Genomic DNA, 15,146 nt, shown 5'->3' with positions numbered 1-15,146 from the left:
TTGTTATTTTCTATAAATTTTTCTTCAAGAACCTTACTTTTAAAAAAATCTAAGTATGTGGAGCTACTCTTGCCATGAATATTATTCCCAACACATCTAGATAATATTTTAAAAAAGATGAAAAGGAACATTCTTATTCTTATAGACATGCCAAAATCAGAGGGCAAGGCGTTCCCACAACTATTTTAAAAAATTCTCAATGGGAAGTATAAATCCTTTGCAGTGGTGACTTTCCATTTCAGCCTTTCAGTCAACATAGTGTTCATCTGGACTTACTGGACATTAACTCACAGCCAGCAAGATGAAGGGGATTTCTAACCCCACAAATCTGGAGGCATTCAGTTGGGAGAGACTGTTGTTTACCCACTCAGAAATATACCTCTTTAATGCACATGAGGGCCTTCACATTTCTCATTATTGATCTTTGCAAACTTGTCCTTCAGGTAAAATTCCAAGGTCTTGCTCTTTTCATCCTGGTAGAGGAGATGGGAGATTCCCCCCCCCCAAAAGAATCCTCAATTCCTTTCCATTTAAAATTCTTATTCATGTCACTGTGGTTGTTCTGCCTGGGTCACTCCAGAAGCCAATACCAACCCAAAAAGAGAAGCCAGACACACTGGTAAAAGGCAAAGGCAGTTTATATAATTCAAGGAAAACACAGGTAACAGAAAATGTCCTTACAAACAGGAAAAACGCTGGAACTTCAAATATATACACGAAGGGAATAGTCCATGAAGCAATACCAGATTCTTGCTGCCAAGACGAAGCTGTAGATAGCAAACAGACGCCTCCCACGAGTCTTCCAGACTGCGAGGCCACAAGCCAAGATCAGAGACGCTGAGAATCAAAACAGGTCACCGCAACTCCAATTGATAACACTCCACATGGCTTCAAGGCCTTGCCTGCCTTTTAAACCCTGCTGATGAGGACCACACCCAAACCCAGCTGTTTCTAATTCAATGGTGATAATATCTCTTTAACTGTTCCTTTCGTTGCTCTGAACGTCTCTGTCTCATGTCAATGACAGCTTGTGCGTCATCACCTAATGACTCCAAGCTACTGGCTGGGGAGAGCCCCCCCCCCGGGGGCTCTCATGCTGTTCTCCTTCATCCCATTCCTGACTCTCCTCTCCCCCGTCCGACTGTTCAGCCCTCTCCTCTGCACTGTCATCCTCCTCCGGGCATGGAGCCAGCAGAGACACAGCTGGTCCCTGAGCAGCCTCAGGCTGAATCACAACAGTGGTTATAGGCACAAGTTTGTTTGTTTGTTTGTTTGTTTGTTTGTTTGTTTGTTTATTCATTCATTCATTCATTCATTCATTCATTCATTCATTTATTTATTTATTTATTTATTTATTTATTTATTTATTTATTTATTTATTTATTATTTAGATTTGTATGCCGCCCCTCTCTCCAGACTCGGGGCGGCTCACAACAGAATAAAACAATCTATAACAAAACCATTCTTAAAAGAAGAGACCATTTGAATGAGAAAAGGAATTGCTTGACTTGCAAGGAGTAGCTCTAGGTAGAAATGAGTTCTAAATAATTGAGCAGAGAGCACAGTAACATGACCGTGGAGTTGTCATCATTGAGTAAATGTATAATATACTGTATGAAGCACTACCAAGGCAGCCAATATTCAAGAGAGCATTCCCAAAATAACATCCTTTTTTGTCTTCTTGCACTGGCTTGCAGAAGTGGCTTCCTAACCAAATCTACTTAAGTCTTACAGGATATGTCCCTGGAGCTTGCTTAATCTTCTGTTGTCAGCTTCCTTTATCAAACTTCCGCCTTCCTGTCCAGCTAACTAACTAGTGGATCTCCCAATTTGCACTGGCACTTGCAGGTGTTAATTGTCCAGTGGGACCCAAGCAGTGAAGGGCTACCAAAAATTTTACTACTACTACTGTGGGCGTGGCTTATGCAAGACACCCTGCATTTTCTTTCAACATCTTTCAGTGCAAATTGGGTGCTCTGGGGTGGAGCTTCATTTTCGCTACCCCACTGGGTTCCACCCCATCGGGGCAGCAGTCCTGGACCCAAGTCTAGATTAAACAAAATTCACTACTGTTTTAAAAAGCCAGACTCTTAGTGAATAACAATTGCTGTGGGTGGTTGACTGTAATAGATTTATACCACTGTTTAAAAGTTAAGAGAATTTATAACCTGAATGGTCTTGTAGAAAACTGTGACAATAGATAAATAAATGAATACATAGGAGGTATCTGAGAATAATCTACAGGCCTATTCCAGCCCAATTTCCCAGAATAAGAATGAAATTTCACCTTAGGTGTAAGGACTACGGCAGATCCTCCACTGATACTAACGATAGGTACATAGGTCTGGGATGAGATGAAATCAAGGATCTGTGCCACAGCTTCTGTGCCAATGTTGTCCTCAAAGACAATTCCATGGATTTTTGTGCTGGAGAGCATGTCGCAGATTTGAGTCAAGAGTGTGCTGGGATTAGTGTCGTTGACCACCACGGTGACTGGATGGACCTCTAGAGGCATGTCCAGGAAGGTCTGATATGTTAGCCGGCTCCGGGTATGGAGAGAATATGAAGAACTGCTGAAAACCACAGCCACGTTTACCACTGGTTCCCTGGGGTTTGGCACCGACGTATCCATTAGGGCAGCTGAACAGCCCAGCATCATAGACAGCATCAGGGTGTTCGCCAACGCTCTGTCCATGGCCATTAAGGAGCCCCTGAAAGTCAGAACAAAGATAAATTATGGAAAGCATCCCAGGGAGGAATGAGTGGCAGGTACAGAAAATGTGTTTTACCAGTTGGATCTTGGGGAGCTATTTTACACATTCTATTTCAAGAAACCTGACTACGCCTCTTAGCATACAGGACCCAGAGAGTCAACCACAGCTCTAGGCTAAGCACATTTTATTTATATTCTGCTTTTATGATTACATAGCAATATTCCTTCCTCCTCCTATTTTCTCCACAACCCTGTGAGTTGGATTGAGCTGAGAGAGTGTGACTGGTCCCGAGTCATCTAGTCGGCTTTCATACCTAAGGCAGGTCTTGTTGATTGGATTGGATTGGATTGGATTTGTATGCCGCCCCTCTCCGTAGACTCGGGGCGGCTAACAACAGTAGTAAAGAGCGTATGACAATCCAATATTAACCCTGCTGTTCTGTTCGGGTCTGTGAGACCCGAAATCAAGGTTTGAGACCCTGTAAAAAATTTTCCCTGCATATCTGAAACTTGAAATTTCATGACTTTTCATCATTTCAGGGGTTCTCTCTATGAGAATTTTTTTGGGGGGGTGGGAGGTTTCTTTCTTGCTGAAAAAAAAAACCTCCCTAATGTTATGTTCCCGGGTCACCCTGACCCGGACCGAAAACTCTTCATTTGCAGTGCTTATGTTTGGTCTTTTTGAAAGCTTTTTTCACTTGGAAAGTAGTCTGAACATTTCTTCACACAATGGAATGAAAATTGAACTGAAAAAATTAATCCTTATTGGTTTATTTTGCCCATAAATGTGCCTCCCCCCCCGTTTTTGTGAAAGTTTTTTCAATTTATGGATAGTTTTGCTTGCAAAATGCAGTCTATTTTACTGGAGTTGGTGTGGGAATGGTACCTTGAACATTTCTGAATATAAGAAAAATATAAAGGAACTGAAAAAAATGATTCTTACTGTTTTTTTAACATCAGAAATAAGCCCCCCCCCCCCTGGCTGCTTGCAACAATTTTCACTTTTTATTTTTTTATGCTCCAAATCCGAAATATTCTTTAAAATCTTACGCATTCATTTACTCAATTTAACAATGCTGATCATCAAAAAAATATTTGTGGGGGTGGGGGAAAAATTTTTTTCTTGGCAAAAAAAAAGTCACATTTACTCTGTTCGGGTCATATAGACCCGGATCAAAATGATTTTTTTTAGGTACTTGAATTTGGTCTTTTTGAAAACTTTTTCCACTGGAAAACTAGTTTGAACATTTATGAACATAATGATATGAAAATTGAACTGGAAAAATTGAGACTTATATTTTTATTTTGATCAAAAAGCCCCTCCCCCCATCCTTTTTGAATTTCGTGTCAATTTATATTTTTTAAGGCTACAAATCCCTAAGGAATTTTCCCCCAAAAGGTTTGATATACTAAATTGAACAATCCTGAACATAAGAAAAATATAAATGAACTGAAAAAAATGACTCTTATTGGTTTATTGTTTTATACTCGAGTATAAGCCTACTCGAGTATAAGCCTATTTGAGTATAAGCATGGGGGCCCATTTATGAGCAAAATAAACCAATAAGGATCATTTTTTCAGTTTAATTTTCATATCATTATGTTCAGAAAGGTTCAAGCTACCAATCCCACACCAAAATAGAATAGTAAAATAGAATGCATTTTGCAGGCAAAATTATCAATAAACTCAAAAGTTTTGATATACTAAATTGAACAATCCTAAACATAAGAAAAATAGAAATGAACTGAAAAAAAATGATTCTTATTGGTTTATTTTTGAATATAAGACCATATCATTTTATACTCGAGTATAAGCCTACTCGAGTATAAGCCTATTTGAGTATAAGCATGGGGGCCCATTTATGAGCAAAATAAACCAATAAGGATTAATTTTCTCAGTTCAATTTTCATATCATTGTGTGCAGAAATGTTCAAGCTACCAATCCCACACCAACTTTAGTAAAATAGAATGGATTTTGCAAGCAAAACTATCCATAAATTGAAAAAACTTTCACAAAAACGGGGGGGGAGGCACATTTATGTGCAAAATAAACCAATAAGGATTAATTTTTTCAGTTCAATTTTCATTCCATTGTGTGCAGAAATGTTCAAACATGTTTCCAGGTGAAAAAAGCTTTCAAAAAGACCAAACATAAGCACTGCAAATGAAGAGTTTTCGGTCCGGGTCAGGGTGACCCGGGAACATAACATTAGGAACTTTTTTCGAACAGAACAGCAGGGTTAAAACAGTTAAAAACCCTTATTGTAAAACCAAACATACATACAGACATACCATACATAAAATTGTAAAGGCCTAGGGGGAAAGAGTATCTTAGTTGCCCCATGCCTGGCGGTAGAGGTGGGTTTTAAGAAGCTTACGAAAGGCAAGGAGGGTGGGAGCAATTCTAATCTCTGGAGGGAGTTGGTTCCAGAGGGCCGGGGCTGCCACAGAGAAGGCTCTTCCCCTGGGTCCCGCCAAGTGACATTGTTTAGTTGACGGGACCCGGAGAAGACCCACTCTGTGGGACCTAACTGGTCGCTGGGATTCGTGCAGCAGAAGGCGGTCCCTGAGATAATCTGGTCCGATGCCATGAAGGGCTTTATGGGTCATAACCAACACTTTGAATTGTGACCGGAAACTGATCAGCAACCAATGCAGACTGCGGAGTGTTGGTGTAACATGGGCATATTTGGCATATAAGGAGTAGGGCTCAAGCACAGAGTTAGCCTGGAATCACTGCATAACCACAAAAGTATCTAGCTCAAACTCTGGATGTGATGGGACTAGAACTCACGTTCTCCCAAGCCTAGCCCAATCTTGAACTATCTAGCACAGAGACCTTCAAACTTGGCAACTTTAATTTTAATGCATTCCATCCTTCCAAGGTGGGTAAAATGAGAACCCAGATTGTTGGGAGCTAAATATGGTGACTCTGTAATCCGCTTAGAGAGGGCTGTAAAGCACTGTGAAGTGGTATATAAGTCTAAGTGCTATTGCTATTTAAGACTTGTGGACTTCAACTCCCAGCAGAGAATTCTGAGAATTGAAGTCCACAAGTCTTAAAGTTGCCAAGTTTGGGGACCCCTGATCTAGCATTTCAATCCTACCGATTCCCATTCTCTCATAATCCAAAACCTCTATACCACATCCATCCCTGTTTTATAATTAAGCATATCATCTATTCATTAAATTTTCCTCCCCCATTTCTATTTTCCTAATTTGTCTTTTATTTATCCTTATTATGGCTTTTCCTTTGTTTTACAAGCTGAACCACTGTAATGCGTTCTACATGGAAATACATGTGAAGTGTCCCCAGAAGCTTCAGCTGGTACAGAATTCCACAGCACAGCCAATTAGAATAGAATAGAATTTTATTGGCCAAGTGTGATTGGACACACAAGGAATTTGTCTTGGTGCATATGCTCTCAGTGTACATAAAATAAAATATACATTTGTCAAGAATCATGTGGTACAACACTTAATGACTGTCATAGGGGTCAAATAAGCAATGAAGAAGCAATATTAATAAAAATCTTAGGATATAAGCAACAAGATACAGTCATACAGTCAACATGGGAGGAAATGGGTGAAAGGAATGATGAGAAAAACTAGTAGAATAGAAGTGCAGATTTACTAGAAAGTCTGACAGTGTTGAGGGAATTATTTATTTAGTAGAGTGATGGCGTTCGGAAAAAAGCTGTTCTTGTGTCTAGTTGTCTTGGTGTGCAGTGCTCTATAGCAGTGATTTTCAACCTTTTTTGAGCCGCGGTACATTTTTTACATTTACAAAACCATGGGGCACATTGAGTGGTGGTGGTGGTGGGTGGCTAAAAAAAGTTTGGACAAAAAAATTCTCTCTCTTCCTCCCTTTCGCTCTATTTCTCTTTCCCTCTTTCTCTCCCTCTTTTTTTTCTCTCTCTCCATCCCTTTCTTTCTCTCTTCCTTCTTTCCTCTTTTTTGCTCTTTCTCTCTCCCTCCCTACTTCCCTCTATGTCTTTCTCTCTCCCACCTTCCCTCCCTCTCTTTCTCTCTCTTTCTTTCTTTCTTTCTCTTTCTTTCTTTCTCTCTTGTTCTTTCTCTCTCTTTTTCTTTCTTTCTCTCTCTCTTGCTCTTTCTTTCTCTCTTTCTCTCTCTTTCTCTTGTTTTCTTTCTCTCTCTGAGCTTCGCGGCACACCTGACCATGTCTCGCGGCACACTAGTGTGCCACGGCACACTGGTTGAAAAACACTGCTCTATAGCAACGTTTTGAGGGTAGGAGTTGAAACAGTTTGTGTCCAGGATGTGAGGGATCAGTAAATATTTTCCCTGCCCTCTGTGCACTCTTAGAACAGCACATGTTATACCTCCACTCCACAAACTTCATTGGTGGCTAAGTTTGCTTTCATGTCTAATTTAAATGCTGATTTTGACCTCTAAGGCCCTTCATGGCATGGGACCAGAATATCAGAGAGACTGCCTCTCCTTGGTAACATAAGCCTGGCCCAAGAGATTTGACAGAAAAGACATGCTGTAGGTACCATCAGCTAGGAACCTTCATTTGGTGGGTCCCAGGAGACATGTCTTCTTTACCATAGCATCCCCTTATAGATCATTTTCTCCCCAAAATTAGACTAGGTCCATCCCTTTTGACGCTCTAAGGCCCTCAACACCTGGTTATGTTATGGCTCCATTGCTGAGTTGGCTATTCTTATCCTCACTTCCCAAGGATTTGTGTCCCTGTTTTTTATACTATTTTTAAAAAATTATGTTTTTATTTTTTCTATCTGTTGGTTTTATATATGGCTTTATTGGCTTTTTTTTTTTACACTACCCAGAATCATCTTTGGTGAGATGGGTAGCTATGTAAAGTTTATTAATAAATAAAATAAGTGTGGAGGGCTCTTGATATTTTGCATTCCATCATTCTGTTTTACAGCCACTTTTTATACAACGTATTACATCTATTGCCCCACCAATTCTCTCCCCATCTTCATATTTTACTGCATCAAATATTTGCTTTTTGTATTCTGAGAATTATTTTTGTCTATTGAAGAAGCTATCACTTTCTCACTCTACTTTGAACTTCAGATACAGTTCTAGTTTGTTATTTATTTTTTTTGAGCTTATTTTATTGTTGGAAGATGACAAGAGATGTAATTTTGGAGTTCTTGCTGCCCTATGAGCTTGGTGGTTTTCTTGCAGACATTTCATTACCAAACTAGATAACATCATCAGTGTTATCACTGATGATGTTACCTAATTTGTTAATCAAACATCTATAAGAAAACCACCAAGCTCAAAGAGCACCAAGGACCCTCAGTTCAATCCTGAGCTAATATATATATTTTCCCCTAAGGATGTAACGATTGTTCCTGGCATTTTCTCTTGAACAGCCTCACAATTTCCCATACTTTGCAACACAGAAAAGGCCCATGTGAGGAAGTTTGTTGTGTGGTGAAGTCAGTGATGGGCTACCAACATTTTCACTACCACACCGTGGGCATGGCTTATGCATTTTGTTTCAATGTCTTTCAGTGCAAATTGGGTGCTTTGGGGTGGAGCTCCAAATTTTGCTATCAGAACTGTGTTCCTGACCGTTCCCAAAGGAGCCCATCCCTGGGTGAAGTGCAAAGAAGGCAAACTATGTAGTCTGTCAGACACAGAATCATTAAAATACAAATACTTTAATGGGTTATTAAGTGCCCACATCATCCCAGAAGAATGTCAGAAAATACTATTATTCCACTTCATATACATCTTTTCTTTGGGGGCGGGGGGATAACCCATCAAGTCCAATGAGAAAGGGGGGGGATGCAGAAAAAATGCCCTGCACAACATTCTATTGACCGTAGGTTTTCTTGGGAAAGGTCAGAGGTGAGTCTGGTGCCTGTCATGGGTCAAGCTGTTGCATCAATCTATCTCTCCCCATCCCTCCTGCATTTCTTTCCTTCTGTCCAATTGAACGGGTCCAAAGACGGGCTACAAGAATGGTGGAAGGTCTTAAGCATAAAACGTATCAGGAAAGACTTAATGAACTCAATCTGTATAGTCTGGAGGACAGGAGGAAAAGGGGGGGCATGATTGAAACATTTAAATATGTTAAAGGGTTAAATAAGGTCCAGGAGGGAAGTATTTTTAATAGGAAAGTGAACACAAGAACAAGGGGACACAATCTGAAGTTAGTTGGGGGAAAGATCAAAAGCAACATGAGAAAATATTATTTTACTGAAAGAGTAGTAGATCCTTGGAACAAACTTCCAGCAGACGTGGTTGGTAAATCCACAATAGCTGAATTTAAACATGCCTGGGATAAACATAAATCCATTGTAAGATAAAATACAGGAAATAGTATAAGGGCAGACTAGATGGACCATGAGGTCTTTTTCTGCCATCAGTCTTCTATGTTTCTATGTTTCTGTCTGCCTCCCTCCATCCCCAGCTGGATTAGACCTGATACTATCTTTCTAAATTGATAAGATTGGGAGTGCCAAGAGGGGCTGCTGGTGGATGGTGGCTGTTTCTATATTGTCTGAGGTCCATTTATGCAAGAGGTACTTTGAGTCTCTCTCCCTGCTCCCCATAAATGGTGGAATAGAGTTAGTTTATTTCAGAATAAAACCTCACATTGTTATTCAGACGGCCTGGGAAAGGATCCCCATTGAGCGACACATGAACAGCTTTCCTTTTCAAAAACTAAGCTGTGCATATTTCTATGGTTAAACAGAGAGTGGCTTATAATAGAAGACTTCTCCCATGGTAATCTTTTACTCACTTCATTATCTCCCTGCATTAAAAAGAGCAAAAAATTAGGCTGACTAATCTGCTCCCTTTCCTCCATTTAGGCTGCTTCGCTAGCCTATTCTCACAAACACACATACAACAACAAAAATATACAGCAGCACAATGCCAACAACTCAACAATGGGGAAAGAAAGGAGTCACAGAACTCTGGGTACATCTAGGACACCAGGGGGGGAATCAAAACCCCAAAGGAAAAAAATTCAAAACCCGCTGCAGTAATGAACATTTATTTTCCAAAATTTGTTTTATTCAATTACTTTCACAAAAGTTTGTGCAGCTGAACACAAAAAAGCTTAGCTCCCCCCCACACACACACATACACTTTCCCCCCTTAAATTTGAATCCTTTCCCTTCTCAAGTTCCCTCTATTGCCACTCAGTGGCCAATCTCAACGCTTCCTCATTATATAATTTCCTATAGGTTCACGATCCCTCGGATCCAGCCTTAATTCGTGTTTTATTTCTTTGTATTCTGCCCGATTATGCTGTTCATTTTTATTCCTTATTCTTATCCTGGCTACTGTGTTGCTTCTACAGCTATGAAGCCTTTCTCTCTCTTGCTCATCTCATCCAATGCAAAGTATTGTTTTTATTTATTCGGTTTTTTTTATGCCGCCCTTCTCCTTAGACTCAGGGCGGCTTACAACATGTTAGCAATAGCACTTTTTAACAGAGCCGGCCTATTGCCCCCCACAATCCATATCCTCATTTTACCCACTGCGGAAGGATGGAAAGCTGAGTCAACCTTGAGCCGGTGATAAGATTTGAACCGCTGATCTGCAGATATAGCAGTCAGCTTTAGTGGCCTGCAGTACTGTACTCCACCCACTACGCCACTTCGTCTCTTGAGAATGATTTTTTAATTTTGCATTTATTCCTTCCCTTTACCCTTGTTTAAAAATAAAATAAAATAAATAGAACCTAAGAGCAAACCAGAAATATTTAATATTTTTTACAACCAATCTCTCCCTTCCTCTCCTCCCACCCCTGAGAATTAATAGAGGGGCATGTTATGGGTATCATAACCGAGAATATTTGTTTGTTTGTTTGCTTGCTTGCTTGCTTACTTACTTATTTATTTAAATTAAAATGACCACCCAACACACTCTCAGTGACTCCAGGTGGCTTACAAGAATAAAAACCCGGGGTTTTTAAAAAAATAAAAATAAAAAGCAATAACTCCCACCACCCCTTTATGGAAATTTATGAAGAAGGAAAATGTTAGAAAACTGCTGCAGAGCAGAAAGCCCTGTAAGAGAACTAGGATGTTTTGAGATAAAAGCAAGGAGAACAAAATTGGAGCGCATAAGTTGTTGGTTACATATGTAAAATTTGAGGGCAACTTATCAGGTTTATCAGCAATACTGTTCAGGGAATGTGACACTCATGGAACAAAGTACATGTTAAAAACTAATGGTATTTATGTAGTTACTTACCAAGGACATCTAAATTATATGAAAGGAATCAAAATATCTTTACATGACCTAAAAGTAGTGTAAAAAACCACAAAGACATTGTATGTGCCAAGAGGAAGAAATAGATGACTTTGGGTCAGTGATGAAATCCAAAAGTTTTACAACCGGTTCTGTGGACGTGGCTTGGTGGGCATTTCAGGGGAAGGATACTGCAAAATCTCCATTCCCTTCCCACTCTGATGCCAGCCAAAGGTGGTATTTTCCAGTTCCCCGAACTACTCAAAATTTCCAATATCAGTTCTCCAGAACCTGTCTGAACCTGCTGGATTTCACTCCTGTTTTGGGCCCATTCTATTTTTCATTTATAATCCTTGTATTCCCTTGTTATCCTATTGTGCAACCATTTCTTACTCCTGAAATACTGAAATAATTATTGGTTTCAATTTTACAAATAGGAATGTTCCTCACTATTCAATTATTATATTTCTTTTTTAAAAAATATAAAATTTATTTATTAGGTTAATAAAAAAGAGGGGAATATGAACAGGAAAAAAGGAGGGGGGTACAGAATCAAAAGGGTGTAGGAGAATAGTAAAATTATTATATTTCATATTATTTTTCTCTCCTGAAAGTTATTTATATTTCTATTGTTAAAACCCAAACTCCTTTTTCATTATTCTTTCTAGCCCAATGAAATATTGAAAAGAAATTATGTAAAAATATCTGCTATTTCAGACAGAGAAGATCGTAAGTACAGTGATAAATTATAATCATCATTACTATATTGCCACCTTGTGCCATATATTCTTGTAGCTTAATTTTTTGTTGGAAATACAGAATACCGTTATTGGTTTAAAATAATTGTATTCCTTTTAGCATGTTGCCTAAAGGCCTAAAGCAACTAATATCACAAACTTTAAAACCAAAAATATAATACTAAACCAGTTGATCATAAACACACATACCATTTAACTGCTTCAGTTTGCTTCATGATAAAGTTGGCCCTACATTAAATCCACCAGGGCTGATGCCTTCTGGATTATCCCAGATTTAATATTTTTAAAACTCTATACGTTGTTGTCCGTATGATCAGACAAAAATCTGGGATCTGCTGGATTGGACTTAACATCTGCCTGATGACCGAATAACCTCTTAATGTGTATCAGTAGGCAGAGGCCTGGAATGGGCGAAGAGATACAGGGGGAGGAGTCGGGCTGAACTTGCTTTCAATGTACCTTATTCTCCTTTCATTAGACATGAGTCTTGATTGGATTTGGCCCTCCTGTTATTTCCATCTGCCATCCACATTAGGCTACCTGGAAACATTTCAGCAGCCCCTAATACAAATATTTACAGCAATATTTGTATTATATTGTACAGTCTATATTTTGCAAAGTACCCATATTTGCAGGCAAGGTACATACTGTCTTACAGCTATGTATTTTCTGCAAATAGGAATGAAATGACTGAATCGCCCAATTTAAATATTCTAAGCCGCCGTAAAGTCCATGCAAACACATTTTCCTCCTAAAGCAAAATAATGAAGAACGAATAGCTTGCAGGTGCTTTAATAGAGATGGGTACATAAAAGTGATTGTCCATCCATTATAGCATTTCTGAAATTGTTTTAGAATACCAATGAAACATAATAGAAATTGCCACAAAAGTTGTTAAACTTCTTAGCATTTACAATATTAAAACTTTCACATGGAGCTAAGCACAAATGCTTTATGGGATTTCCTACAATTGGCTTGAATGGAAGAAATAAGATATTCTTGTTAGGAAAAGGAAAATGTTTTCCACAAATAAGCAGGAAAATCTAATATGTGTGTGTGTAATGTGATAAACTTGCTGCTTTGATTTATTTCAAATAATCCACTAAATATCTCTTTTAAATAATCCACTAAATATCTCTTTTAAATAATCCACTAAATATCTCTTTGCATGCTTTTTTTCTCATCTGTTCCTGATTACTAGTTGTGTCTCCTTATCAACTAATTAATTTGAACAGTATTAGATAAGATGTCAATGCATTAATATTGTATCATCTTTTCCAAGATGATTTGCATTGTTTTCTTCTTCCCAGAAAAACAGAGAGATGTTAGTCTTGCAGAAGTTATGTGATTTAGGTTAGGCTACTGAGAGTGACCAACTTCCTGGCCAATTGAAATCGGTGTCTGGCACATGACCTTTGTCACAATACCATTCATCAGACTGATCCTCTGGGGTCTAGGACAACTCAGTGCAGCCAATTCAGTGCGACCATCTCAACCCAGTCAACGTGTGCATCAAACCTGTCATGGAAAACTCGCTGTAGGACAAGAGTTACACTAATAATGAAGGAATGGTGGAATAGAATCATTTAAAACAAAAGATGCAAAAGAAGGGGCAAAATGAAATGCGAATGATAGAAATGAAAATATTTAATAATAACAAAATAATTGTTTAAAATACTTGAATTGTTGAGTTGTCTCACAGCAAGGTGTCCCGTGGGGGAGTTAGCCATGGGGAGTTGGCTGCACCAAGTTATCCCATTCTGGACCTTCTGTCCCAAGCTACAATGGTCATCTGGGTTGCAACAGTCTTCGTGGGGTCTTTTTTCTGTCTGGTCTTTTTGGTTTTTAACCCTGAGAAAGAATTGAAAATTCCCCGAGTCTTCCTATTTCACAGTCTATGAAACCGTTTTCACCTTTTTCTGAACCTAGAGAAGTATAATCTGGTGAAATTGGATGGACTGCAACAGTATTTGCTGGAGGAAAATGAGAAAATGCAGGGCAATTGCTGAAATGAAAAGTACTAAATGAATGTTGGGAGTAATCAAGAAGGATTCAGGAAGAAAGTTGAGAAATGAGACATTGTTTCCATTTGCACTTATCTGCAAAGCTTGAAGAAATCTAGGCTAACTGCAGAATTCAAACATGGGAGCAAAGAATAGTACAATCAGAGGAGGAAATTCATTGGAAAAGGGTATCTTGCTAGAGTTCAAGGGAAGAGAAAAAAGCAATATTGAATTATATATATGGACAATTCAAATCCCATTAAGGCAATCATATCCACCATCTGGAACAGCGGTCCCCAAACTACGGCCCGTGGGCCGCATGCGGCCCGCTGAGGCCATTTATCTGGCCCGCGGGTGACTGACACAACACTGTGTTCCATCTAATTTTCTATGAAATGCGGTATTTTGTTAGTAACTAATATCAATCATCAAAAAAGTTGCAAAAGTTTTTTTTTCTAATTTTGTCATCCAGTTACATTCATTTTCTTTTAATTAAATTCCCTCCTTAATGTTCCTTCAAAAAGTACACCAATTATATTTCTAACTTATTAACCATTATGCCAAAGTGCTTCCTTCTTTCTTTATTCATTTTTCTATAAGCCAAGAAAACCTACAATCAGATGTTAACAAAAAAAATTAAAAACAAAACATAAACATATATGAATTTCAGACTTCTTCCCCCCCTCTAAATAGTACGTTCCCATTTTATTTTTTACTTTAAAATAAGGTATGTGCAGTGTGCATAGGGATTTGTTCAGGGGTTTTTTATAGTCCGGCCCTCCAACAGTCCGAGGGACAGTGAACTGGCCCCCTGTGTACAAAGTTTGGGGACCCCTGATCTAGAATAAATTAAAATTTAATTTAAAATTAGATTTTTTAAAATTAAATTAAAATTTAGGCAAATTGATTTTAGTCAAGGGTGGTAGTGGTGGTAATAGAATCAGGTTTGGCATCTTCTCTAAAGCCATCATTTGAAAAAAGAGCAGATATATCTCAAACTTTTCTTCTACAGGGAATAAGGACACTGAGCTTTACTTTAAAATAAGAGGCTCCACAACCCAATAAAACACAGGCAGAAAAATAGGAAATTAGAATTCCTTATTGCTAAGTGTGATTGAACACATAAGGAATTTGTCTTTGCTGCATATAAAGACAAGATATATTCATCAAGAATCATAAGGTACAACACAATGATAGTGATGAGGTACAAATAAGGAATCAAATCGTACTAGGAAACGATCAATTATAAATCATAAGGATAAATGTGTCTTGAAACAGTGTGACATATTTGTCACTTGAATGAAATATTCTGTTTCAGATAGCACATTCACCTATAATTTCTTCCTTCCCTCCCTCCTTCATTCCTCCTCACCTACATACACACACGATTTTCAATTTTTGACTGCTAAATTAAAATCTCTTCCTTTTTATATCATAAACGAGAGAGAGAGAGAATCGAT

General features: G+C 38.5%; 1 protein-coding gene across 1 annotated transcript in view; it reads right to left on the bottom strand.

Moving 5' to 3' along the window:
- The window catches only part of GRIN2C (glutamate ionotropic receptor NMDA type subunit 2C), a 91,258-nt gene that overhangs the window by 63,214 nt on the left and 12,898 nt on the right, over positions 1-15,146 (bottom strand). Inside the window, exon 3 of the mRNA XM_070736766.1 lies at positions 2,288-2,711. Coding sequence (XP_070592867.1) covers positions 2,288-2,711 — 424 coding nt within the window. The remainder of the gene's footprint in view (positions 1-2,287; positions 2,712-15,146) is intronic.

The sequence above is a fragment of the Erythrolamprus reginae genome, chromosome 2, assembly GCF_031021105.1.
Source record: "Erythrolamprus reginae isolate rEryReg1 chromosome 2, rEryReg1.hap1, whole genome shotgun sequence".
Classification (NCBI taxonomy): domain Eukaryota; kingdom Metazoa; phylum Chordata; class Lepidosauria; order Squamata; family Dipsadidae; genus Erythrolamprus; species Erythrolamprus reginae.
Note: the sequence above shows the minus strand (reverse complement) of the source record. Positions and strands in the feature narration are given on the sequence as shown.